The sequence below is a fragment of the Cariama cristata genome, unplaced genomic scaffold (genome assembly GCF_000690535.1).
Source record: "Cariama cristata isolate BGI_N322 unplaced genomic scaffold, ASM69053v1 scaffold1539, whole genome shotgun sequence".
Lineage (NCBI taxonomy): Eukaryota > Metazoa > Chordata > Aves > Cariamiformes > Cariamidae > Cariama > Cariama cristata.
Window position 1 is genome coordinate 3037 of NW_009636142.1, and position 26298 is coordinate 29334.

The 26298-nt window shown below is 40.8% G+C and overlaps 1 protein-coding gene across 1 annotated transcript in view; it reads right to left on the reverse strand.

The window, feature by feature from the left end:
- Positions 1-1082: 1082 nt before the first annotated feature.
- The window catches only part of LOC104167507 (microphthalmia-associated transcription factor), a gene marked incomplete at its 3' end in the record, with an annotated part of 31731 nt that continues 6515 nt past the window's right edge, over positions 1083-26298 (reverse strand). Inside the window, exons 2-4 of the mRNA XM_009707793.1 lie at positions 3752-3979; positions 2567-2650; positions 1083-1178 (exon numbers count right to left, since the gene is read on the reverse strand). Coding sequence (XP_009706095.1) covers positions 1083-1178; positions 2567-2650; positions 3752-3979 — 408 coding nt within the window. The remainder of the gene's footprint in view (positions 1179-2566; positions 2651-3751; positions 3980-26298) is intronic.

Sequence of the window (26298 nt, forward strand, 5' to 3'; positions counted from 1 at the left end):
TCCTGTGGCCTGCACCATGTCTCCAAGAGGGCTGTGGGAATCTGTGGGAGTGTAGAGCTAGGTTAACATGACATCAGAAGACTACTATCAGCACATGTAAACCTATGCTACAAAATCGATGCCATGTGGTAAGCTGTAAATTTTGGCATTAGATAAAAAAGAAACAGGCGCCAGCACTAGCAAACATCTACTCAGCCAGATCGAACAGCACTTAAGCCTAAGGTAAAAAATTCACTGGAGTTACCCTCCACAAAAGATTAAAATAAGATTATGCCAGAAGTACGATTATATTAATGCTCGCAGCAATGTGAACCAGCAAATGGAAACAGCAACTCTCAGGCAACCTGCGCCTTCCCTCACTCACTGACTTTTGCATCTCTGGTGTTCTTGTCTTTTGTCACAAGCTTCCTACGCCCCCTTTCCCCATTCAGTTTTCAAGCTTCTTTAATTCTTCCCCCTTTTGTTTGTCTTGAAGGTTAATTCTTTAGTTTGTTTTTTGCTTCCTCTAAATTTTGTAATATCTTTGCTGTGATCTAGCTAGGGATTTCTCTCCATTTGAAATCAGGTTAAGCTAAAGCTATGATGTTAGAGCCAACAGTTAAACTAGAGCGTTTCTGGACAGGGATGCTAACACATCCTTAAGCATGGCGTACAATTTCTTACTTGAACATGACAAGACAGAGGAACTTGGGGTGCCAGAAGTTCCTTCTAGGCTTTCTGAAGCCAAGTATAATGTTTACGGTGATCTTTAATATCAATGGGTATGAGCTCACTCCTGTTAGCCCAGTTTACTCCTCTGTTACAATTGTCTCACAGACTAACTTGACTTTAAAATAAGAAAAGTAAATTTGTCCTTTGTATTCCCTTGACCCGACTCCAGCTTATGTTTTTAAGTTCATGTTTTTCATTGCAACTGTACACCTGTACACCTTAAGCTCTTCAAAGAAAAACTAATTACACTCTATGGGACAATAAAATAACTACTTCATTGCTTGGAAAAAAAGTCATGCTACAGTTTTGTATTCTCTCAAGGAAAGAGAGCTAGGCTTAACAGGGAAACCAGAAGGAAAGGACCACTGTACCGTATTTGCCATTTGCAGGGCTGGGTCCATCAAGCCAAGGATTTCTTCATTGTAACTTGACTCCAGACTAATTATGTCATCGATCACATCATCCATCTGCAGCAGAAAAGGTGGACAAAGAAAAACAAAACAGTTATCAAAACCACTAGGACACAGAGGCCTGACTAAGCACTTCAGCCACACACCAGCTCTCTGCAAAACGCACCCAAGCAGAGGTGTCTGAGCAGTTTTGCCACGCTCCAAATCCAATCCCTCAGCCATGACTCCTGCTATTCAGCCAGGACAGTCAGGTCATGACAAAGTTGAGGCTTCACGGTCTAACCCACTCCTCCCATCAGCTGTTACCCTGCGCTACCTGCCCACGGACACGCTGTTCCTCCCAGGAACAGTGGAGGAAACAGCTCACTGTAGAATGAGCTACGCTAACGTCGTGAATCCTTCTCCCCTGTGCAGCACTGCCTGCCTACCCTCCACCTCTTTTCTCTAGTTGTGGGGTCAAAACCTGTGTACAGACAGTAATGCCCAAGTCCCTGACACCTGCAGGGGAAGGAGAGGGAACAAAGGCTTGCTGCGTGACAGCCTGCCTGTCCTCAACAACAGAATCTGTTGGATTCACGTCCCTCATACACCCTTCTCAGGAAGCACTACCCAAGAGCAGCTCAGAGATGTTTTCAGGTGGTGCAAGCCATCTTCTTTCTGGGGCTGGGCTGGAAGGTGTCTCTGTAAGCTCCTGCAAGGTCAGGAGAAACAGAGCCCTCCAAAGCACCTCTGCAGGTGCTCCGAACTGCCCTGCACAACTGATTTTTTCCTTTTTGCTCACTATAAAAAAGGAGCTTAAATAACATTCACCTACAAAATCAATGCATAACATTGACGGTAGAAATAGTAGTACATGGGATTTTTCTGTCAGCTCCAGAAAGCGTGATCAGAACAAATTACACTGACTGGAGGCGTGGGCAAGAAAGGAACTAACAGTTACAGCCCATATCTGAAGTCTTCTTACCAGAAATAAAAAACCTCTTAGTTAAAAAAAAAACATAAATAAAAGAAAAAAGGAAAAAAAAAGGATGACTACTGAGGATGAATTACCACAGATGGATTAAAGCCTTCTCATATCATTTTTTTAAACGCAAGTGTGATCTGCACAGAAATGTGGTCTTAGAAACCATCAGGACAAGAACACATACATGCAGTCTTGGGAAAAGGGCATTAGAAAAGATTTCCTGAAGCGAGACCTTAAAACATAGTTGATAGTTCTTCCGCTATAGCGTTACAGTGCTAGAAAAGCACCAGCCCTCTTCAGATGTCTTAATGCACTTTTGACATCAGTGCTAATAAACAACGTTGTTGTTTTGTTCCTTAAATACATCTTATATTCAACTTCTTAAAGACACTATGGGGCAAGGTTATTCTTCAACATAACTTCAAAGAAACATGCTGATTAGAAAGGGGACCTGTGCTCCAACTCCTGTGTCATCCAGTACCTGCATGCATGACGCTCGTGAGTGTGTATTCAGAGCCGGGCACTCACTCTCAACCCTGCTTTGCTCTTCAAATTTATAAAACCCCTGCAGAAATAAAAAGGAAAAAAAAGAAGAAGGAAAAAAAAAAGCAAAGCATGGATCTGAGTTCATGGCACAGTCTCAGTCCCCAAAAGAGCATGTTTGAAACAGTGTCATGCACACATGTGCCTGATGACACAGCAAAGTGAAGCTGCAAATATCTTGAGGGAAAAAAAAAGATCTGGGTACAACTGGGACAATAGGATGGAACTATTTGATTTTCATTTCTTTTGAAGCTATGGAGCACAAGTAATTTCTCTTGTATGTGCAAGATATGTTCTGTAATAATTGTTTCTCAAAGTTGCATAACGTTTCCCTCGCAGAGTGCATCTGTTAAAAATCTGGCACAGAGGTTTGAGGGGTGAGGATGAAGGGACATGAGTTGTCTCCTATTTGTCATGTTACAAAAATATTGACATGATTCTTACACTTGTTAACATCTTTCAAATAATCTTCCTTCAACACCTGAGCACGCATGTAACAACCAACTAAGTTTTTGCCAGCAAAGATTAAGACAAGGTTGTGAAGGACTTCTAGGCATAGGCTAGTGAAGTCTTGTATTTGCAGCACGGAGCTCATCATGTAGCAATCAGTAACATTTTAGGGTATATTAGCTGGGATAATCTGGCCTTCCAGCTAAGCAAGGGACTTGCTCAAATTTTACTGTAAAAATACCTAAAATAACTCAAAAAACCTTTGTTTTTCTCAGTTATTTTTGCAATGCCCTTTGCTCTTTCTACACGAATGAGCCACAAATAACATTATTCCAGAAGGCTACAGCTTACAAAACTGCTTTGTAGTCTCCAAAGGTCAATTATTCACTGCATGCATCAAGCAAGGGGGGGAAGTAGTTTTAATAAGCATAAACTAGCTAAAATTGTTCAAAAAAGAAAAACTTAGAGGGACACAGTTTTTTTGCCAAAATGTTCTATGCAAATATACATTAATCAGGCAGACACAGAGGTAGTAGTTGCATTTTCAAAATGAACAGTTCAGAAAAGAAGATAAACATAACGTCTTAAGAATCAGCAAATATGGTTTAAAACAGAGAACAAGCAGATTGCAATTCCATTTTACTGAAGAATAGGTACAGGAAGAGCATATTACCTCTTTCTCACAGTTGGAGTTAAGGGTAAGCATAGCCATCGGGCTGTTGGGCGCACTGCTTCCAGTTCCAGGTGGCATGACATGATCACCGGGCTGGTTTGGACATGGCAAGCTCAGGGCTTGGTTGGCATGTTTATTTGCTAGAGTGGTAGAGAGGTACTGCTTTACCTGCTGTCGCTGGGCTTGCTGAATGTGGTACTTGGTTGGATTCTCAAGGTGAGTCTGCACCTGTACAGCACAATTTTAAAAGTGCTTTATTGTTTTACAACATCATTATACGTGCTATCGATTTGAGCTATGCATTTGTGACATATATACCAGCTAAGCATTTGACTTAAAGTACAAACCTGTGCAGCTCCAAGGAAGTCAACAGCGCTTCACTACTTCATATTCGGTGGCAAGAAATCAGTTTATGACCTAGCGTTTCAATAACTGGCTCATTAACGGTAAATCAAGAAGTTCCACTTATTTTTCTACAACATGAGATTTCTCACTTAAGACCAATGCTCAGGTTTCCCAGTTTATACAGATACTCCATAACAGACGGTTCTGCATTCAGCTACGGGACATTTAATTTTCGCTAAAATATGGAGAAACAAGTTGTACTGCAGGACTCATTTTACTTGTTAGTAGCTACCAATTAAAACCAAGTAGTATGGATTGCTATCCTTTATCAGATGTCAAGTAAACAGAGATACCAAAAGGTTCGTTGCTGGTTTTTTAGGTTTTGGTTGTTTGGTTTTTTTAAACTAACAGTTAAAAAAAAAAAAAGGAATACACCTTTTTTTTGTCTACAAATTACTTATATCTCAGACATATGCTCTAAATCATATACAAATAAGACAGCCTGTTTACAAACACATTATGCAAATAAGATGCAAGAAAAGAAGTGTTTCAGTTCAGATCAATCACTGTCCTCAGCAACAGCTATTTTTGTATTTAAAATAAGCTTTTCAGTACTTAGAGTTTTTTTCTATACAAAATATGAAAAACCTCATACCGAACTCTTCTTGCGCACCTTAAATAAGCAAGAGAAGAAAGGCAACTTTTTTCCATACAAAATTTTCACCGGTTCCTAGAAACTCTTTGTCATCTTTCTTTGATCATTAACGTTTTTACCAGAAGTTATAAAACAAACGGAAATATAATAATACTCTGAGAAGTTTTTTTGTTTTAAAACAGTTCCATTAAAGTGACTTTTGCTGTTACAAGTGACCACGTATGTCCCCCCACTTATTGTTGTGGAAGAAATTAAATAAAGTATACTAGATACCAGAGGAAAAGATTTCAAGTACACTGTAAGCCTTCTTAGCAACAGGTTTTAAAATAAGTCTGCAATAACAACTCACCTGATAATGACTATACTCAAGCATTTCCAGAATACTACTTAGAGGTTGCAAGAGAAGCGACTGCAATATCCTTTGCTCTATGCTACTCCGGTTTGAGGGATTCACATATGGAAGCACCATAAACAAGCTACCCCAAAACAGCAGAAGAAATTTGAATGCCACTGCTCAGACTTATAGTAACCTACGCTAATTAGCCACGCATGTAGAGAAACAAACAGTTCACACAGGGGCTCTTCTTGGAAGCTATGCAAGTTCAGCCCTAAATATTGGTATTATTTTTTTTTCCCTGGCTTTGATGTCATGCTTTTTCACAAACATAAAAGGACCTTTTAAATGATGGGTTATCAAAGTCAGATTGACAGTTCGCTCTAGGCTAATTTGCTATTAATCTTTCGTTCCAGTTGTGCTAATAGACAATGGTATTTTTCTTTAGCAGTAAGGTTAAAAGTTTTTAAGTACAGAGTAAGAAATAACCAAACAAATGCTTTATGAGCCTAATGCATGTCCCCTGGCAGTGGGGTGCACTGGATAAACCCACAGGGCTACACAGTCCTGTCCTCAGCTTCCAGGCGCCGCAGTCCACCGTCCTGCCCCACACAGCCCCTGGTCCACCCAGGACCTGCAGCTGAACACGAAGGCTTTGAAAAAGCTCTACCATGACCTCAGCCTTCCTGGTGCTCCAGAGCCCATTAATTCTGTCTCAGTCTATAGCTGGAAGAAGTTTTCCAGTTCAGGAATGGCTGATAATGAGCTAAAGCACGTCCCCAACGCATTTATCTGCATTTGTACACTGTCACGGTACTGTGCACAGTCCCTTCACCTTCCAGAACTTAATTTTTTTCTTTCTATCTAACTTTGTGATAAAAGCCTATACTCAAGCACAGGCATCAAAAGCTGCTCAACTTGCATTATTTTCCAAAGTCTCTGCTGCACAGGGAAGCACACTTAAGATAGTGTTTCTATCTAGAGAGTTTAATCTGATTTGTTGCACTAAATCACAAGAGAACACAATACAGAAGTCTGCAGTGATAAGTACAGCACCTGCTTTGTCAGTCCCAAGTTGCGTTATCAATTTTTCCATCACCAGCGGTAAGAGTTACACTACCCAGATAATTCTATTTTTCACTTAAATTGTCATGTTCTGAGTAGATAAAAGTTATCAGGAAACGACTTATTTTCGTAACGCTTACCTTTGAATATGTTATTTTAAAAACAAGCCCTACTTGTCTGACAGAATTTGCACATTCCTTTTCCTCCGCTGGCATCAGATACCACAGCTGTTCTCCGTGGACCCTGCCAGGGCGACGGGATGGAGCAAAGCCTCTCCTCTCTGCACCCATCTCCTACCCACCCTCCACGCTCCCAAGAGAGAGACCAGCACAATTCCACCATCCACATCTCAACTGTGCATCATCAAGTATGACATTATTTATAATATACACTACTACACTGACCTGACTCCACTACATGTCAAGTTTTGAAACACAAATTGCCTAATTGACATAGGATTTTTGTTGGCAAAACACATACTTATTTCACAGGAACATACTCTCCCCGAGATTTTGTTTTATTATCCTGTAGAATTGTTATTTTGCTACTCCATAATTAATTTTTTTTTAATGGGCTGTGCTGCCCTCAGTATGCCAGGGAAGGCGAGGGAAAAAAAAAAAAAAAAGTTGTGAACATTACGCAAAGAAGCTGCATTCTTTTCTCAAACTTTGAAGTTGCAGATTTCTACTCAATACAGAAGTGTAACTATTCTCTGAGAATTTTAATGTTGCTGAGAAGTGCCTTGTCTTTGGTACAGGGCAACAGATTTCAGCTGCAGTTCAGAAGCTACTGTCTGCTTTTTTCATTTTTTCCTTTTTTGGGGGGTAGGGGGAGGGAATCTTCCTTCCTCTGCTCACCCTTACAGTGAACGCAACAGCTAGATAAACATTACTGCATATTTGTGTGCAGCATAACTTCAAAGGCAAATTACAATCTAGTCTGTGCAATTCCTGACACACCACACGGTCACTCTGGTTGACAGAAAAAGGTATATCCTCCTGGAACAGAGTTATCCAGTAGACCACGTTTTCATGGAGAGTCAACTCTTACAACACATGGGCAACAACTGACTCTGAGGAAATTCATTTACTGTCAAGTGTTTGGGCTTCAAATCAGTGGCAGCGGAGAAGATGCTCTATTGCCTTTAAAGAAAAAAAGACTATCGGAAGAACCATAGCCATTATACAGGAGATATGCACAGTTCTCCAAGGATGTGTCACCTTCTCACATAAATCCAGTAGTGAACCGAAGAACACAGAGAACTGCCTTTTCCATCATTAAATTGCTCCAAAATGATGCAAAGGAGAGATTCAGCGCCTGAACATTTCCTTTTAATCCACAGCTGGTCAAATACACTTTCACATTCAAATACAAGAACATACAATTATTCTCCAAATAGAGGAGAATGCCACATAACTGTTCCCACCGTGTATGTCAATGCAACAAGGACATCACACAGCATGGAAACAGCTTCACACACATTCCTTCCTGGACAGATGTACTGGTTTCAACTACCCTTGCTCTGGCCAAGTGTGAGGCTCAACAGGTTACACAGAAGGCATCTGAGAAACTTCCATTTGATTCTTCGTTGTCTCACTTCCAGCCCTCTTGAACTGCCTTATGAGCTCCGTCATTGAAACCTGGTGGGGACTAGCTTTACAAACTCGGGCTTTTTCTTGAGATTAACTCTGTCTTTGGCTTAGACCATCCTTTTCTGCAGCCTCTCAAAGAGAGCCCAATTGTACCTGCTTGGGCAAATGTCCCAAGATGTACCAGTCGTAGTTAGCCTGCAGCTAAGCCATAAAGCAGTCTTATTTTTTGACAAAATATCTCACAAGCAAAGAGCTGCAAAACCAATCCTAAAATGAAATTCCACTACCACAAATTTGAAACCATGAATAAAAGCCTTTGACATAATTAAGATCTATTTTTGGTCCTCAGCCCCCTCTTGCCTTTGGGATGAAGAATAGTTCTTGTTGTTCTTCCAAATTCATGAGACAGAGAGTACACCACGAAAATTTATTGGTTTGGATATACTCCTTAAGAAATGCAACTGAATGGGGACATGCAAGAAAAATGGAACAACTTGAAATTGAATCCTCCAGATCTCCAACCTTCTATCTCCAGGAATCTGAACCCAAACTTTGCTGTAACATTAAAACATTATATAAACTGAGTAGAACACTGGGTTTTGGGCATCTGGGTATTAGCAAGCAAGAAGTAATGCAAGTATCATCTGCAGAACTTTGGAAATTATTTAAGAAAAGATGGTAAAACCAGCTAAATTTATCACACCATAGCAACAAAAGCCTTCAGCTACAAGGAACTACAGATCAAGGACGGCCAAGTGGCAGCCTACAGCCTGGGCTCAGCAAAGAAACACCTGGAGGAAGGCTGTACTTTCAATTTGTATTCAGGTGCATTTTCAATTTGCTTGGTTATCAAGGTTGTGCTTACACAGGTAATACAGAATAACACTGTCTCTGAAGTAGAGGCCCAGAACTGGTTTCATGCTAGAACAGCCTCCAATGCCAACTCAGCAGCATCTCCACTAACCTCTGTGGGCTGGCTCCACACAGTTGGAACTGTCACAGCATCAGGTTCTCCTGCCCTATCAATTTCTTGGGTCAGTGATTCAAGTTCCATCCGTTCTTGCCATGCTGACACTGAGTTAGTATGTTTTTTCTGAGCTGAGGCACTGAGAAAAGTAGCATAAAGAAATCAGCTTGACTGCATCCTTATGTAACCCAGCTTAGACCCTACAAGGCTGAGCTGGGCCGGAAAAGTTTTGGATGGAGCCACGCTGATTACTCAGCATTCGTCCCTCGCGCTCTGGAGTATCCTGGAGAACAACGTTATCTCAAGCAGGAGAAAGGTTTTCTCATACCTTCACTAATCTCAACATCTGACTGCTAATTCCAGTGCATACATCCAGTTGAAGTATCTGAGTAGGGGAAAAACAGTTCCTGAGAAGCTGCCACATCACAGAAACAATAGTAAAAACCCATAGACTTAGAGCAGATTTTTCCCAGCCCTTGGGTGTGGCATCAATCAAGCAAACATTTAATCGATTGCTTTCACTAGCTTTACACACAGACCAGTGGGAATTTTAGGTGTAATAATAATCCTTGTATTATATTAGACATCAGTCACAGGACTCCTGAGTAGACCCACATACTTCCGTCAATTTGAAAAACTAAAAGTGTTTCCCGTTAAGGTGATTGGGGGCTTAGGAATTTAAACACAAAGCATAGCTGTGTGCTTAAGCACAAAACATACGGCTCAAACAGTTCCTCTGTATGAAGCCAACACAAGCAACTGAAACAATACTTCTGATACTTGCTCCTCATGTCAAGTCTTGCTGGGAATCACTCAGACTTAATTTACTAATAACTTGCTAATGATAGGAAGAGCTTGGAACAGTGTTACATGGCAACAGAGCAATGCACCCCACTCCCAGTGGGTACACATGGACCAAATCCCTTTTGTAGAGGCATACAGGAGAGTTCAGTCTTGGGTAGGCACAGGGCAGGGAAGACTATTCGCTTGGCCAATGCGTTTTGCACAGTGCAATCCAGAAACTAAATGGTTAATGATTAAAATAATGGGGAACTTATACCAGAATAAAAATCAGTAATTAGTTGTGGCTTTACTACCAATCATCCTTTAGGAAAACTTCAAGTTCATAGAACCACAGAATCATTTAGTTTGGAAAAGACCTTTAAGATCATAAAGCCCAACCATAGCTGGAAGTTGATTAATTGCTGTAGGATCAAGCTTTGACCCACCAGTACTTCTGGATGAAGGTAACTAGGCTAAGTTAGTTGGCCTGTGTTATTTATACACTTATGAATTTGTTGATGCACGGGTTTGAATTGTTTGAAATGGGTAACTGCAGGAAGCAACACAAGATATGCTGGGTTTGTGCTTAAGAGTATTTCTTCAAGGTAGAACTCTACTTACTGGTTTTGTCATCTCAGTTACTGTTTAAAATCCCAATGTGTTACTTGTTACATCTCCAAGCACCACTGCTTTCAAAACTTCTCTTACAATCCAGGGAGAAATAAAAATTTTTTAAAAAATTTTAAAAAAAGTCTTATTTCAGTGTGATCACAGAATAGTTTTGTATGAACAGTCTTGGGTGCTGCATTATAAAAAAAAAACAAAAAAACCCAAAAACCCAAATGAACAACAACAACAAAGAAAACCACAAAACACCAAAGTTATAAAACTCTGAAGCACTTAATAGTTGTTTTACTGGTCTTTCCTATAACTATTGAACGAGTTAACATGCAATTTCATTGCCAAAACTTTTGCAGATATCCAGACTACTACTGGTTTACTCAAGTTCCCACAACATTCACAAGAAATTAAGAAAAGGCAACCAGGCCAAGCAGAAAAACCACCAGGAAGACAAAGCATTAAATGAATTTGAAGAGAACAAAGCAGGACTTGTCCACCCTGAGGACAGTGACCATCTCCTGTGCAGGTCTCCTCATTCCCCTGGTCCAGCCACCTCCTGGCCCCAGGACTTCCTTCACCGCCTCTTGATCTTCCCCACTTTTCATCTCCTATCTTTTTTCACGGCAGATATCACATCCCCATCTCTTCTCACCCCCTCTGGCAAAGGCCACTCCAGAGCCTTTCGCCATCCCTGCGCCACGGACTCGCCATGGGTCCTGCCCAGACCCAGCACCATGCTCAGCCTCTGCCACGCTCAGGCCTAGCTGCTCAGATGGGAGCCATCTGTGCAGCCAAAACAGCTTTCCTCCTCCCATTTGAGCTTACAGGGCACACCACCTGTTTCCCAGCAAAAAGTGAATTGCTAAGAACCAGGACACGGAGTTAAGCAGTGGAGACCTCCTTCCCATGCATGCAAAGCTGAAGATGTCCCAAAACCTGCGTTGGCGCAACACAAGTGACAAAAGGCCATCATGATGCCAACAGCTCTGGGCTGCCCCACTCTTCTGGCCCCCACGAGCTGGGAAGGAGCACATTCCCGTTCCCCAAACCACACAGAAGGAGATTCTTCTCATCAAAAACATCACTGAACTTCCCTGTGAAAGTAAAGCCAAACCACTTAATGCTTCATTTAAGCAGAGATAGACTTGGGCACAGGGGCGTATCAGAGATTTACAGACAACAGCTAACCAAGTGGGAAGACGACTTTTCCCCCCACCCCCACTTTTTTCTTCCTCAATTAAAAAGACCATTTGTTTCAAGTGAATTGCCTTAGGACTTACAGTTTATAATTACAAATAAAATACTTTTTGGTTAGTTTTCTCGGTTCAATAGAACTTTGTGTTGCTTAGACAGCTAAATGTCATGGGATTTTTAAGAAAGGTTAAAATTCTGTGTCATTTAACAGTTAATGGTACCCAAAGAAAAACGATAAAAAACCACACCCTGAAGTGTTTTGTAAGGACTACAGGCTTCAGCTGAGTCTACTGCAGCAAAAAGCCTGTTCAACATGCTAGTCCAGGACTTCAAAGCTGCTTTTTAAAGCTGCTTCGACCCATCATTTTCAAGGATAAAAAACCAACAGTAGCAGCAACAAGTTGTTTTCTAGGACTTTGAATAAAACCAGAAAGCTGTATAAATAGATGTCTATCCTTTCAGGCTGGGGGGGGAGGATATCTGAGGAGAACGACATATGACAAAGATAATCAATTAGTGCCTCTTGCATTGAGTGATCTATTTTCCTCAAGTCTTCTAAGCCAGGTTCAAGATTCTGCAAGTCATATTCACCACACCTTGATCCACTAAGTCTGAAAATCCTGAAGACCATAAACTCCAATTATTTCATTAAAATATTCAACATGGGTTCATTGCAAAGCCAGGAAGAACCCTTCTACCACCCAACTTGAAGCAATCCAAATAACCAGCCACAGAATGGTTTAACTCATTCTCAAGGACATTTTCCCATATGCTGCATTCAAACATTAAGCAACGGGATCGCATTTTTTTCCCTGAGGATGACAGTGGCCTGAAGTAACTTTGCACGAGAAGTTCAGTCCTCTTGCTTTCTGAAACCTTTCCAGTCCTCCAAGATGGAACAGCTACCTCATCTGAAATGTAATCAAAATTAAGTTGATTGGGTTGTGATATATCATTCCCCATAGGGTCACTGTGAATTTAGTAATAGATAAACCTAGTCAGTAACTTCTCCAGCTGCCATTCTCCCCTTCTCTCCATCTTTTCTAGAGCATATTTACCCCTTTCTTTTATTCCACAACCCAGGAAGAGTGGCCAGAAGAACACCGACCAGAAAGCCCAAGAGCAGAAAAAAGGTGAAGAGTTATTTATATTGACTGGGGAATGACAGGCAGGATGAGTTGATTCCAGCACTTTATCTTAGGACATAGCCAACGCAAGGAAATGACATCAGTTAGCACAATAAAACTCCCCGGTTAATTCATTCATCCAAAAAACCCTCTGAACTTGAAAATCAAGGCAGGTACAAAAAAGTTACTTAAGATCCGGCATCATGATTGCAGTCTAAGTGGACGTAACAGTCAACTTCAAGCACAAGTAGTTATGAAAAAGGCACATTGTACAGAAGGAACACCATTTATACAACTAGGGGTTGTTTTGCCCATCACTAAAACTTCCTCTGTGTAACATGACTTTTTATCCAAGGGAAAGACATGAAGCAGACAAAAAGAACAAAGTTTTTGTGGATTAGTATTTAGAAACTGTGCTTTAGCTATAGAAGCACATGACACAAGTATCTAAGGAGGTTAGCCAAATTTGCTTAAGGCGACAGAAACTGATGTAATTTGCAGGTTAGTGGCATGCTAGCTGCCATTCCACAAGTGTGGCTTTCAGACAGGATTCAGTCCTTTGAAGTCTTGCATTTTTTTTGTTAGGAAACCAGCATTTCAGCTGTTTACTTGCCAACACACATGCCATAAATATTTATTTTACGCAGTTACTGAGAGGCTACCAAAAAGCATCGCAACATTTTAGGACAGACAAATAATTGACTTCATAAAATCTCAGACACAAATCTTTTGCCATGATTTCACCTATCCCAGGCGTTTTGAAGCGTGAATATTTTATGACTAGCAGGCAACAATATGAGCCAGACAACTGCATCTGACAGGCAAGTCTGAATTACAGTACTGCCATGGTAGAAAGCTTAATTCAAGCACCTCACGCTTATGTCCTCTTCTGCCATCCTCCTCTCTCATAAGGAAGCTGGGCAGCACTTTCATTGGCACTACAGGGTTTGAGATTGCTCACAGTAGGACACGAATGACTCTACCTTGTAGGAATTGTCAGAGATAGATACAAAGTTGCTTCCAAAAAGCTCTCTTGCAAAACCTGGCGTAGAGATATGAACTCAAGAGGGAGCAGAGTCATAGATCTACAGACATTTCAGCTGCCCGAGAGCCCAAAGCCAGTACAGATGGTCTGAAGCCAATTCTGCTCACAGCTTCCCCTTGCAAAGCCTTTCACAGCCCAAACATAGTCATCTGTCCTTCCTACAGCCCAAGCAACACCAACACAAGATTTACCAGACCGCTCTAACACAGTTCAGTATCGACTTGAAAGAATTGCATTAGAGAGGCAAAAGTATTTGTCCAACCTTATCTTCCTCCTAAGGTTGCCAAGCGTGGTGTTAGCCAGTGCCAGCTTTGACTTGCAGTCACATATTTAGAGCCTGAGCAAGACTATCAGTTACGTTTCACAGGGGTTACTAATCTGGCCACCATTCCAGCCCTCAGTAACCCCTGCTAGACCTGCATGATGGAGTATTTCCAGGTCTCTGGTTCACTGCAATCCTGCTGGAAAAAAATGGTGTCTTAATGACTTCATTCAACTGCATTTCCCATGGCAGGGAACTGGTGCAGAACACCAACCTTCCTCTCCAGCAGAGCCTTGACAGGTCAGACTACTACTTAAAATCCCAGCAATCTTCATATGTGCAAAGGATTTAGAGATTCTGGGTATATTTCTAGAGCCCACACCTGAGCCAGCATGGACTTTGCTATATAAAAGGAAGAATATGAGTTTTTCCTCAAGTCCTGCAACATCCCAAGGAAACAGTTTCCACAGGTGAGAAGAAGCATCCTTCGCCACACCTGGTTTTTGCTCAGGCTGCTCATTGTCGCTCACTTGTCAAACATGATGAACACAAATGGGACTGGGTAAAAATAATGGTATCTTTCATAGAAAATGAACAAAAGAGAAAACAGAAATCAGTTTCATACAAGATGTTGAGTAAAAAGTTAACAGAGGTAAGCTTAAAACAGAAGGAGAGACAGCACATGCTGACTTTAAAATAAAAATCCTTATTACAAACTTCCTAGAGACATGGCGTTACCCACACACAGAATGGGACAGGTTGTTTGCTTGTCCAGACTTTAGTAAATAAAATTCAAGAAGTTTCAAGTCTCCATGCCAAAAGCAGGTTTAATGCAGTAAATCTACTTTGTCCCTGCAAGGACTTGTCTTAATCTGTGTCATGCAACACTGACTTTTCACAGGTGAAATTTAAGCTAAAATAGGCTATTTTGCCCAAACTGTACATAAAAAGTATAAGAAAGGGAAAAAAACCCAACCCATTACTTTTATAAATTTAAAAAACTCATAACTTCAACACCGGTCTCATTTGTCACTATGAGATTTGTGAAAGGTTGCTTAATTTTTCTAGCATATGAGACACAGTTTTGAGCCAAGATAACTTCCAATGTTGAGGAATGTAATCTTCAGCACCTTGGGGCTACGCAAGAAGTGAGTTTGGTTTAAGTCTGTTAAACCCACAACGCTAGCTTGTGAGAAAGAATTGGTGTTTAGAATATTGCCTGTGGGCTACTGAACTATTTATTTACAAAAATTCAAGATTTAGCACTGAAACACAAGATAGGGAGAGAAATATAAAGACGGCACTAGAGCAAAAGATATCAAATGCTCAAAAGCCACAAACAGAAACAGTTGTAGCTTTTATTTTAAAAAAAGAGAAAGATATCTGTAAACTCAAATGCAACTCTTGGATTATTATATTCAAGGGAAAAAACCACCCCACTTTGGAGGCACACTGCACATCAGCAGGACATCACAGAATAGTCTGGGTTGGAAAGGACCTTTAAAGGTCATCTAGTCCAACCTCTACACCTTGTTGCATACTTGTCTAAAGACATCTACACTTGTTGCATACTTGTCTAAAAACGATCTAGGTGAAAGACTGCTACACTCATTGTTCACATAATTACACAGGGACCGTGAGGTTGGCAGCATGTTCTCAAGGTCACTTACAAAGTACATATCAAGAACATGCCACTAATCACGACCCAAATGTGAAAACATAAATACACCAAACCCAACCAGTGCATGCTGGAACAGTTTGGCCTGCGCATCTGCTGAAAAGCCTTCCTACTGAAACTTTTAAAGAAATGTCCAAAAATAAGAGTGAAAATAATTTTGAAAGGACCATTTATTTTAATAAACCACTTGGCAACACACTGGCTACAGCACAAAGGACACTTGGTCTGGAACATGCCTGTTTTGAGGCTATCCACTTTACAGCAAATATACAGTGCCAACAGAAGAAGTTAGCAAGAGAAAGAAGAATTATTTTTTTTAATTCAAACCAGTCTTACACTGTTAACATGCCCTGAGCTTCTACATGTCACAGTTGCTTAAAGAATTAGAAAGAACTTAGCTGGGCTCTACACCACTTTGCCTCCAGCCGATGATGTCTCATGTCTGCCCCAATATGGAAGGCTTGAATAAGCAGAAGAATAAAGCAGTCTAGATACATCCATTTTGTTCACGCTTCTAATATGATCATTAGACACAGCCTAAAATAATAATAAATTGCCGACTTCATTTAAGTGAAGGAAATGCAAGCTGGCTTACCACCAAACTCCTTGATTTTTATCCTTCTGCTCAACGAGCTGTGATGTTATTTATGACTGTATTAAAACCTACTGAGTTATAATAAAACAGTTTCAGTACCTCAGAGTGCTTGATCATCATGTTCGCTAATGTAAGATAATCCAAGTCACCTTCATGCAAACTCACCTGGCTATGATCTGAAGCATTCTGCTAAATACCAGAACTCAGATTTTTTGGGAGACTTTGGCAAGCCACAAAGGTGGGTACACTCCTTGTACAGGGTGGCAAGCCACCACTCTGGAGGAGCATTAACTCACAGGATCAAACTGATGCCACAGAGCATCAAAACTGAAAGCCAACGCGGCCAGGGTTACTTGTGAATGGTGGTGGCTCTTCCTAGGGAGTACGGTGCTAATGTCTGACACTTCCATTAAGCAACATTACATCTTTTATTTCCTGACATCTCACTCTAGATCTGCTACAGCAGACATCACAGTAGCCACAAGAGATTAAAGGTAACAACAGTAAGAAACTAAGTATGTTTATTCCACTCTAATTTTAAACCCAAAACCCACAATGAAATGTAGTGTTTTAGTTATTTCTTAGCTAAAGGAATGTTGCCGTAATACTTCTGTAACACAAGGACATATTTAAGGCAAATAGCCATTAGGTTGCACGACCTCACCTCTACACCCCATGATCTTATTCTGACAACAGTCAGACAGTAGCTATCCTCTGGCTCCCAGAACAAACAAGACTGACATCGGCTCATTTATTAAAAAGGATGCCAACATGTCGGTCCTTTTAAGATCTCAGGCCTTACATACATAGAGATATAGCATCACGATCTATTTTATACTTAGAAAAACAACATCCAGCCACTCGGCCATTTTTGTAACCTTCTGCACACCTGCCCCTCCATGTCTTCCAGACATGAGCTGTTGAAAACCCTTCTCCTCATGTTATTTCACAGACGGTAGGCAAAATAATTAATTACACTGTGAAATGAGAAGCTCCTGTCCCCATAAATGACCCTCGACCAAGCCAGAGGATGCTTGCAGGACCATCACTCAAACTGGTGAAATCTTTTCACAAAACCCGAGTTAGCTGTCAGTAGCCCTGTTTATATCGCAGTTGTAACAAAAACCTGCAGTCAGGATCATTATTTCAACAGATATTGCCCAAGCATGTTCCTTATCATAAAGGCTGTGAAAAATAGGTTATATAAAGAGATGGTCTAAACTTTTGCCGTGATGCTCTTCCAGCATATACACATACCCTGGCACAGCATGTGAGCACGTGTAAGACCTCAAGCCTGCAAGGGACTACAAGCTCTTGATTTTCTACTGCATGGAGTCCTACCACGATCGAGGTTAGGGCTCTTTCTGCACGACTGGAATCACATTTTATTACATGACACCAGACAAATTTCACTTCCCCAAACACCTTACAGAAAACTCTCTTCAATGGTTTCATCTGAACTTCAAAAAAGCACAAGCCAGCAACTCACCAGGAGAGGTACATTCACAAAACACAAAGACAACTGTGTGTTACCATTCTAGTTCTCCAAAGGTCAGTTGCAACTAAGAATCGCAAAGAAATTCAGAAGTTATAGTTTTGTTGGAAGATCAAAATGTCTTTTGAGAAAGAAATTCAGCATCTCCAGGCTTGGTCTCAGAAGAATCCTATTTTAAACTGCACTTGATCCATGCTAATGTAACCCTTCAATTGCTATTATAAGAACAGAACTATGTTCACAAGGGGAAATAGGCCTAGTATCTTCCACTAAAGCTCTATTTATTTGTGTAAAAAATCATGCCTCTCCGTTTTAAGACTAAAAAATACAAACAACATGACATGTATTTTACAACATACTCTCATCACTGATTGACAACACACACAAAGTTTTAGCTACCCAAGAAATAATATGGGAACGTATAACACAATTCAAAGCAACCAGCTGCTAGAGTTAGATGGATGTAATTAGAGATTAGACGTGGATTAACTAGATCCTAGCTCAATCTTCCCCACCTTCCTCACCCTTTTTTAAACCTCAAGTATAAACCCATTTTAGCATATCACTACTTTACAGGATGGAATAAATATTTTGAGAGATCGTAATGCTTCAAAAATGCAAATAAGCTCACACTGAACAGAGTTTATTTTAAATGAAATAAAGTTTGAACAGAGGAAAAGTAAAAGTTTGCAGTTTTTTTGGCATCTGCCAGGAGCCAGAGGAGGTGCCAGTACAGCCATAACAGCAAACAGTGGGGTTTGACAATGGCAAATACAGTTGCAGCCGATCCCAAGGACACCAAAGCCAGCTGTGCATCCTCAAGCAGCACGATGCAAGATGTGGGACCCCAAAGGGGAACAGTTCAGAACATTATATGCATTTCAAGCTGCTGATCTCAGACCAGTTCTAGCCTGCTCTCACAGACTGAACTCCCAGTAGTGGCTGAATAACATGAGGGCTTCTCATTCAATTTCCTCTGACAAGAATCTATTTAGTACCCATCAATAGCACTGGGCAAAAGTAAGCGAACATACAGTAAGTGTCAGCAACTGGGAATATACTTCAAATTCACATTACTGCTCCACACTAATGGCAGAGCTGGCCTGAAGGTGTCGGTCCTGATGTCCAGCTGCTCGCTCCCGCCCTACCACATCTGCTCGCTGCTTTTATCCCTCAGTTATGCAGGTACGGCTGTTTGCAGGGCTACATTGACCCAGGCAATTAAAACCACTACACTGATTTTTTTTTTTTTAAAAAAGTCACCTTTCCAAAACCAAACCTTTTTTAAAAAAAATCTCAGACTGCCTCAGTAGTGTCACATAATTTTTAGTGTGGTCCCAGAAATGCACGTATTGGGGCAACCACAGGGGCAGGCTGCAAGGGACGTCATCAGCCACCTCTGCTGCCACAGTCAATGTACCATGGAACCGTACCCAAAAAAATAAAAATGGGTACAAATACGGAAGTGATTAACAGCCAAAGCTGCTTCGCGTTACCCCATCTGGTGGCCTATTGCTTATATACAGCTGGCAGCAATAGCTACTGAGGCCCATTATCTGGAATTGCAGCTACTAGAGAAGAAAATGCAAACTTGGATTAACTGTGTTCCTCTAATAGTTACCTGTCGTTATTCCCTGGGTCCAGTAGCAGTCAGCACACTCCTCACTCCGCATCTAAAGCGGAGCGTCTAGACACTGCCTGCTCAGATCACACAGAGCCATCAAGACCTGACTCAGTCCTCGCAGCCTACTGCCTTTAATCAAAGCAGATAAATGGCATTAATAAATTTTCTTGAGGAAGGTGCAAGTTCAGAGAGGAGGGTTTTCTAAGGATAAGTCCTGCGAACAGGCAGGAGCTCTGGCTGGAAATTTTTCCCTTGTTCCTTACATTAAACACCACAGGGCAAGGCAGAAGGCAATTCTGAATGGTGACCCACATAGGAAGCGGCACTTTGCACAGAGCAATCACTTATTGAATAAGCGGCACTCTAGAGTAGAAGGCACCACTTTTCTTCCCTCAAAAAGCCAACGTACATTAGGAAAGGGTAAACTCTTTTGAAAGGCCACAGTAGCGTGACTAAATACTATTTTTCCTTTTACACAGCAAACCATACAGGGTTGAACCCTTAAGGAATATATGAACTTTCATGTGAATGGAGCCCATTAACTGCCATGCAATGAATGGTGCCTATGGTCCCGAATTCATTTCCTTTTAGAAAGCCAAGAGGATAGAAAGCTTACGATTGCTACACACAAGTGCTGACTCATTCAAGGTCATTTTACCCCTTCCTTGAACAAATTGTTTCTTGGAGACCCCCGCTAACATGGTATTTCAGAAGAGTACAGCTTTGGTGGGAGTCAGGAAGCAGAACTGTAAATTAGTCAAATTAATACTATAGTACAACAGTATTAGATGGTTCAAACAATGACCTTTCAATTAGTAAGTTATGATAATACAGATGATTGCTGTATTTTTTTTAAACCGACGTCTCACTTCTCAGATTTTTCTGCTTAACAAGACAAGAATTAACTTTAAAGCAGTTCCTGAAAAGCTAACATTGCTTCGACAGCACAGCCCTCTTTCGCATGAGGCTGTAGCAGCACTAAAAGCAGCTCAGCCCGCCCCAGCAAAAACAAGCTGTCTCACCAAATGCAGGTTTATCGCTACAGCTGCCATGGGGACAGCGATACTGGTTACGGGCAACAGTCTTCTGGATCGCTGCTATAGCTGGAATAAGTCTTTCCTGAAAATATCAAACCCTCTAGATAGGACTCCCAAAACCCAGAAGAAACAAAAACACCACATGCCTAAAGAAAAAAAAAACAAGCAGAGAGAAGTCACAGCCTTAAGTAGCTAGTAGAAATCTTCTTCAAGACAACGTTTAGTTTGCTGCCTATAGGTCCTTGACAGGACCTTTACAAAGACCTGAGATAGGCAGATAGGTTGTTCTCTACACCTCAATCTTGAAATGGGTTCCTCTCAAGGAAGGGAGTATTTTTTTTAATAAGAGAATGTTCATTAGTTGCCTGTTTATATTTTCCTCTGAAAAGAACAGAAAGGTTTAATTCATAGCCAAGCATTAAGTCCATAAACTGAATTTTGATGGTTTCAACCAGGAATTTACTGGTGATTTTTAGGAAGAAAGCCTGAAATACAAGCTTTGATTCACCTCCCTTGACATACAAACTTCCTCTGAAATTAATAAATTGTTTTTGATTCCAGATCAGAATAACTTCTGGTTCAATACCACTACCAGCATATTTTAATATAACAGTTTACCGGCAAGGCCTTTCATTGTAACTAGGAAAGAAAAGAAACGTCAGTGTTAGGGAGGGAGGGAAAGATACCCTGAGACTCCAAGCTCAGCTCCGGCGACAGCTCCCAACACTGCCGTACATTCAGCACCCGTAGCACTCGTGGCCTGTGACGCTTTTTGGCAAGCGGATCTCCTCAAAAGGAAAGGATAGATAGATAGATAGATAGATACAAGGAGTACATTGCTTCAAGACAGAAAAACAGCTCTTTGAAACACTGGTTTCTTCAAACAGACAAGACACGTTCCTAAAAACAATGTGCTCATTTGGAGATACGACATAGATTCCAGCCAAGTTGGTAACAAAAAAGCTGTTGTCAGAAGCCAGAGTTTCAAGTAGGTGGGTTGCCTGAAAGCAACTAACGGCTTCTGGGTTGTGTAAGCCACATTGATTTAGAAATACAGTAATATTTACAACCTTTTTTTCCAGAAAGCCATCACATACTTCTTCAAATTATTTTTCTTTCATTAGCTCACGCTGTCTACAAAAAAATCAGGATTTGTAGCATAAAGCAGGAAGGGGGATATAATTTAACACAATACTGTTGTGTCTTACATAGCTTTTAGGATAGGGAATGTTCAATGGAAAACACGCTCCAGTTTTATCACTTAAGCTTTTTTTAGCATTCTAGTCTTACTTGCTGAGTACATTTATTACTTCTACTGGATGCCAGTAGCAGGTTTATTTAAAACAGGCAGCCTGCCTTTCACAGACTTTCTAGCAGTAATTGGTTTTTGGATGTAATAACTATTACATACAGCATTTAACTGGTTAATGGCTTAAAGGTACCTCTGGGACATTGGGTGATAAAAATAAAATACAGTAACGCAAGCAAACAACACGATTAGAATAATGTGTCAAAGCAGTTTTTAACACCTGAGATTAGCCTTCGTTGGTTAAAGGAATAACCTAGAAAGACAACTTCCCCAGCAGCTGAGAGCTTTCCCAAGAAACACACATCCTCTTGGAAGCCGTAATGCCATCTGCTGAGAGATTATGAAAGTGCAGTGCAACGACTGATGTATCTGAATGTGTTCTCAGTGCTTCCGAGCATTTCGTGTACCGGTTTAATTACTGTAATATTGATGTTGAAACGCACACTGCTCATGATCAAGTTCAAAAGGAAAAAAAAAATCTGCTTGAATTGTTACCCAAGAATTTTCAAAGAACTATCTGGAACTTCAACTATTGACATTCAGCAAGTCAAGGACACTAAGACACAGAGGTCCATAAAAAAATATCATTCTGGTACATTAAAAAGATAAGAATATGACGTGGCAAACTCAAATCACTAATTTGACATGGGCATTTTAACTTTGCAAAAACATTGGTATTGAATAGACTTGTGTTTGCCATCACTTTTTTTTTTTCATTTACCAATCTGCCAAGCATATAAAAGCAGACACGTGGTTTTGTTGGGTCACAGCGGCAAGTAAAAACCCAAGTTCCTCCAGAAAAAACACTATCCCAGGGGATGCAAAGGGGATGTATGGAGGACGAGTGAGGAGAATGTTTTCTCTTATTTGCACTGAAACACTATATCTAATTCTGCCCCAGACCATAATGATGAGTTTTAAGAGGTTCAGAAAAAAAATCTTCTAAAGGGTTCAAGATGTGGCAAGCCTACCACAAGCGGAAGGCTAGCACAGCCTGCTTTTCCTTTAGCCCACAACAGTTTCAGAAGTGTTGCAATCCGAGTCCGACATTAATTATTAAAGGTATATTTACAGTAATAGTAACTTAATTCTTTAAGTCAGACAGACAGACCTAACCATATCTGCTGGTCAGCAACTGTTGATGTAACAAATTCAAACTGAATGCTGCCATACAGAGAGTGTCTCCCAGAAAAGTTCAAAGGCAGCAGTGTATCAATGCAGTTCTAGACTGATACTCTCATTTAATTTCTGAGTAATGCTATTCCTACCTAGAAAGAAAAAGAAAGAACGTTGCATGAATATTTTTCTAAGCAAATACAAACCAGATGAGTTCTATCCCCAATTCAAGGGCAATTTCCACTACAAGCACTGAACAGATGTGTTACTAAAATGCATCATTTTGCTCAAAGAACAAGACATGAAGCTGGCACATATTTCCGAGAGATAAAGGGTTAAAGCAGTTGCCCATTTCGTCAACTGGAGGACTACTACTATTGTAAAGTCCGTATTCAGCTGAATTCCATCAGGCCATGCTTTCTTAACACAATCTGACATGTACCTCTTCAAGATCTTGGATTTTTTTTTCTCCTCTCTGTCTCTCAGTAGTAGACACTTGGGATAAATACACCCAAAAAGCCAAATGGTAATCCAAACACAAAGTAATATTTAATTATCAAGTTGAGGAGATTGATGATGGGACTGAGTAATTTCTTTCTTAAAAAACGAAACAAAACACACTTCCCAGGTCCTTTACAGACTACACAATACTGGTTTTTGTTTCAAGTTCATAACTTGGCACTTAAAGTAGTTGATAATGAACCAGCAGGCATTATTTTAAATCAACCAGTTTTATTAAATGAGCCAGAAAGGAAAGAGGCAGGGCTAATTACCAACATTCCTTGATGAATTACCTAGCGGTGTGTGGTAAATCTTCGGGCGTCTTTGTCTTTATCCCCAAATTTATCCCTTACTTATTTCTCAAGAGGTTAAAGGACATGGGGCTAATTAAGGAACCAATCCAATGACAGACAGAATCATTCAAGGTAAGGCTGGTCTTTACTCTTTCAAGCTTTTGCATCTCTGCCTGGTACTTCTTAATCTAATTTAAAAAAAAAAAAAAATGTTACTGCTGGGGAGGGGGAAGAAAAGTGCTAATCTTGTCACAGTCAGGCAGGTTGAAATTGCCATGCAGTGCTGGGCAAAATGCTACATATTTGTAATTTAGCCAATAAGAAATTCCTTAAGCCTCTCTTGAATGGCAGGAATGTCTCCAGCTTGTCACTTTGAATTCATTCACTACACAGGTTCAGCGTCTCGGAGCATAATGCTGCCAAACTAGCTGAAGAACTGAAATATTTGCAAGTACACATAATACTGAAAGATTACTTTAAGCAGATCTGAATTTTCACATTTAAAATTTAATGTCTATCAAAGGTGTCAGCAGAGGCCTCCCTAGACCTCCACCCAACTCCCCCGCTCTCCAGCACTGCGTGTGGCTCCAGGCACTATTTTCTGCCAAATTAAGCTGTGGAAGCAACAAGCACTACTGCAACAATCAGTACTGACACTCTTCATACGTCCTTGGCTCAACCAGGAAAGTGGAATAAGGTGTTCTTTAAATTAACATTGACCAAAACCAGACTTAATACAAGCTGTTAAAATCTGCTAGCTGGTGGGCTGCAGAGTCTCATCAGTGCTTTCAATACCCTCAACTAGGGGCACCTACAAATCTTTAGGAAGATTAACTCATCTTCTGCAGGTCCAAAAGAGCCACTGACACGTGGTGAACCACCATTCTCCCAAGGTCTGGTAACTCAGCCATCAGATAATACGTCTAGACCATTAAAAAAAAAAAAAAAAAAAGAAAAAAGTGCTTAGAGGCCATAACAGAACGAACTTAGCAAGCTCTCCTTAACTTTGTGGATGCCATCCTGCCAGATGGAAGACAGCAAATCCTCAAGACCACAAACTAGGGTATAAACCACCAAGAATCTTCTAAAAGGCAATCAGAGCTTGGACCTCCAGATGCTTCTATCATTTTCTGCAAATATATCCTTACTTGCTCCCTGTCACAAATGGTATTTCAAACTACCAAGTAACTACATGAACTTGCAGGGCTACAGCTCTATGATAAGTAGCAGTTTCTCAGCTACTTTCCTGCTCTGCTCAGTTACCTGTGCACCCTGCTCACAGGATCACTTGCCCAGGAAATACCCTGGCCCCCTCCAGCAGCATTAATTCAGTAGCAGCACAGTTTGTCCCTCCATTTTGGGGACATTTTATGTCCCAGTGACCACAGCTGAAGAGCCAAGATGGAAAGATCAGACATCTTCATCAGCAACAGCATTTCTCTCAAGGGCTAGGCAACACGTGTATTTGCATCCATAGGAAAAGGACATTTGGGACAAAGAGCGAGAGCAGTGTTTTGCACCAGCAGTCAAGCAGTCAGATACTTGTACACGAAAGCAGGTTGCCCCTTTGAATTCCATGCATTTTTAATGTCTAATAACCTAGGTGTTAAGCAAGAGTTTACATTTTACCTCTATGACTAACCACAGACAGCAAGCACCAGTGCTTTTTTGGGAACAGCTTTCAATCCACTGAGCAACCAAAAGATTTAAGGATACTTTTACTTACGTGAAGGCTTAGGAGACAAGGCAGGCTTTAGCAGTTCTGTAGTTAAATACCAGTTCCTCTTTATGAAGAATTTGCTGGAGGCTTAAGTTATGGATACCAGAGCCACCAAGCCTAAGTAACCTGAGTTAAATGTTCTACCTGTAGCTTACCAAGACTCGATCTGGCAAATCACTTGTCTAAGTTCTCAGTTGCAAATAAATGCCATGCTTACTTAACATACTGGCACACACTACTATCTACCATTGTCAGGTTAGATTAAATTAACTTTTAATCAGATAAGCATGTCCACAAACACACATTTGCTGTAGCAGATGCTACCACACGTTTATCTTGACATCCCATTGTTCCTGTTCTTCAGAACTGTGAGATAAGTCCCCTACACAATGAAGTTTTATGGTAATTATTATACCAAGAACACTATTGCTAACTGCACAGCCTTCCCTGCTAGGCTGGACTACATTACCACCACGGGTCACTCTCTGTAATAAGCACACTGGAAAAGGACTAGGAGGAGGTATTTTTCTGATACATGTCCATAGTCATTAACATCACTCAGAAGGCATGTTTGGCATTTCAAAAATGAAGAAATACAGGGTATCTAATGCAAAGAGCTTATCATGGTGCTGCATTTAAAATCTGAATGAACAACGGCAGGAGGGTGAAGGCAAGAGGCCAGCCTGGTGGCCTGTACCCTTCCAAGCAACACGGCTGCAGCACTGTTATTCCTGTCGACTTGGAAAAAGTTGCTGTAAGGGGAACGATGAGCACAAACTACAGCAATACGGCGCTAAGGAAGAGATAAAGGGACCCGCTCTCATATCAGTAGTGATCAGCCCACAATACTGCCGTGAGATGGGCAAAAGTTCTTGCAATAATAAAGCAAGAGTGGAAATTCATGTTCTAGGCTTCGAAAAGAAGAGGTTTCAGCTTGTTTAGGACCCCAGGTGAAAGAAGAAAGGCCACAATGACAAGACGAAGCAGTAAAGAGCTGTATTTCTAGCACCAAAAGAGCAGTTAACATGTACCACAAAGACACCAACCTAGGCAGTGCAGCAGGGGGAATCCTAAGTGTGGTCCTTAGTGGTAGAGAAATTTTTAGATGTCTAGCACATTATAAACATTATTGTATGCAGATACATTATTAACAATCCGTTAATAACAAATATTAAAAAAGTTTTTGTAG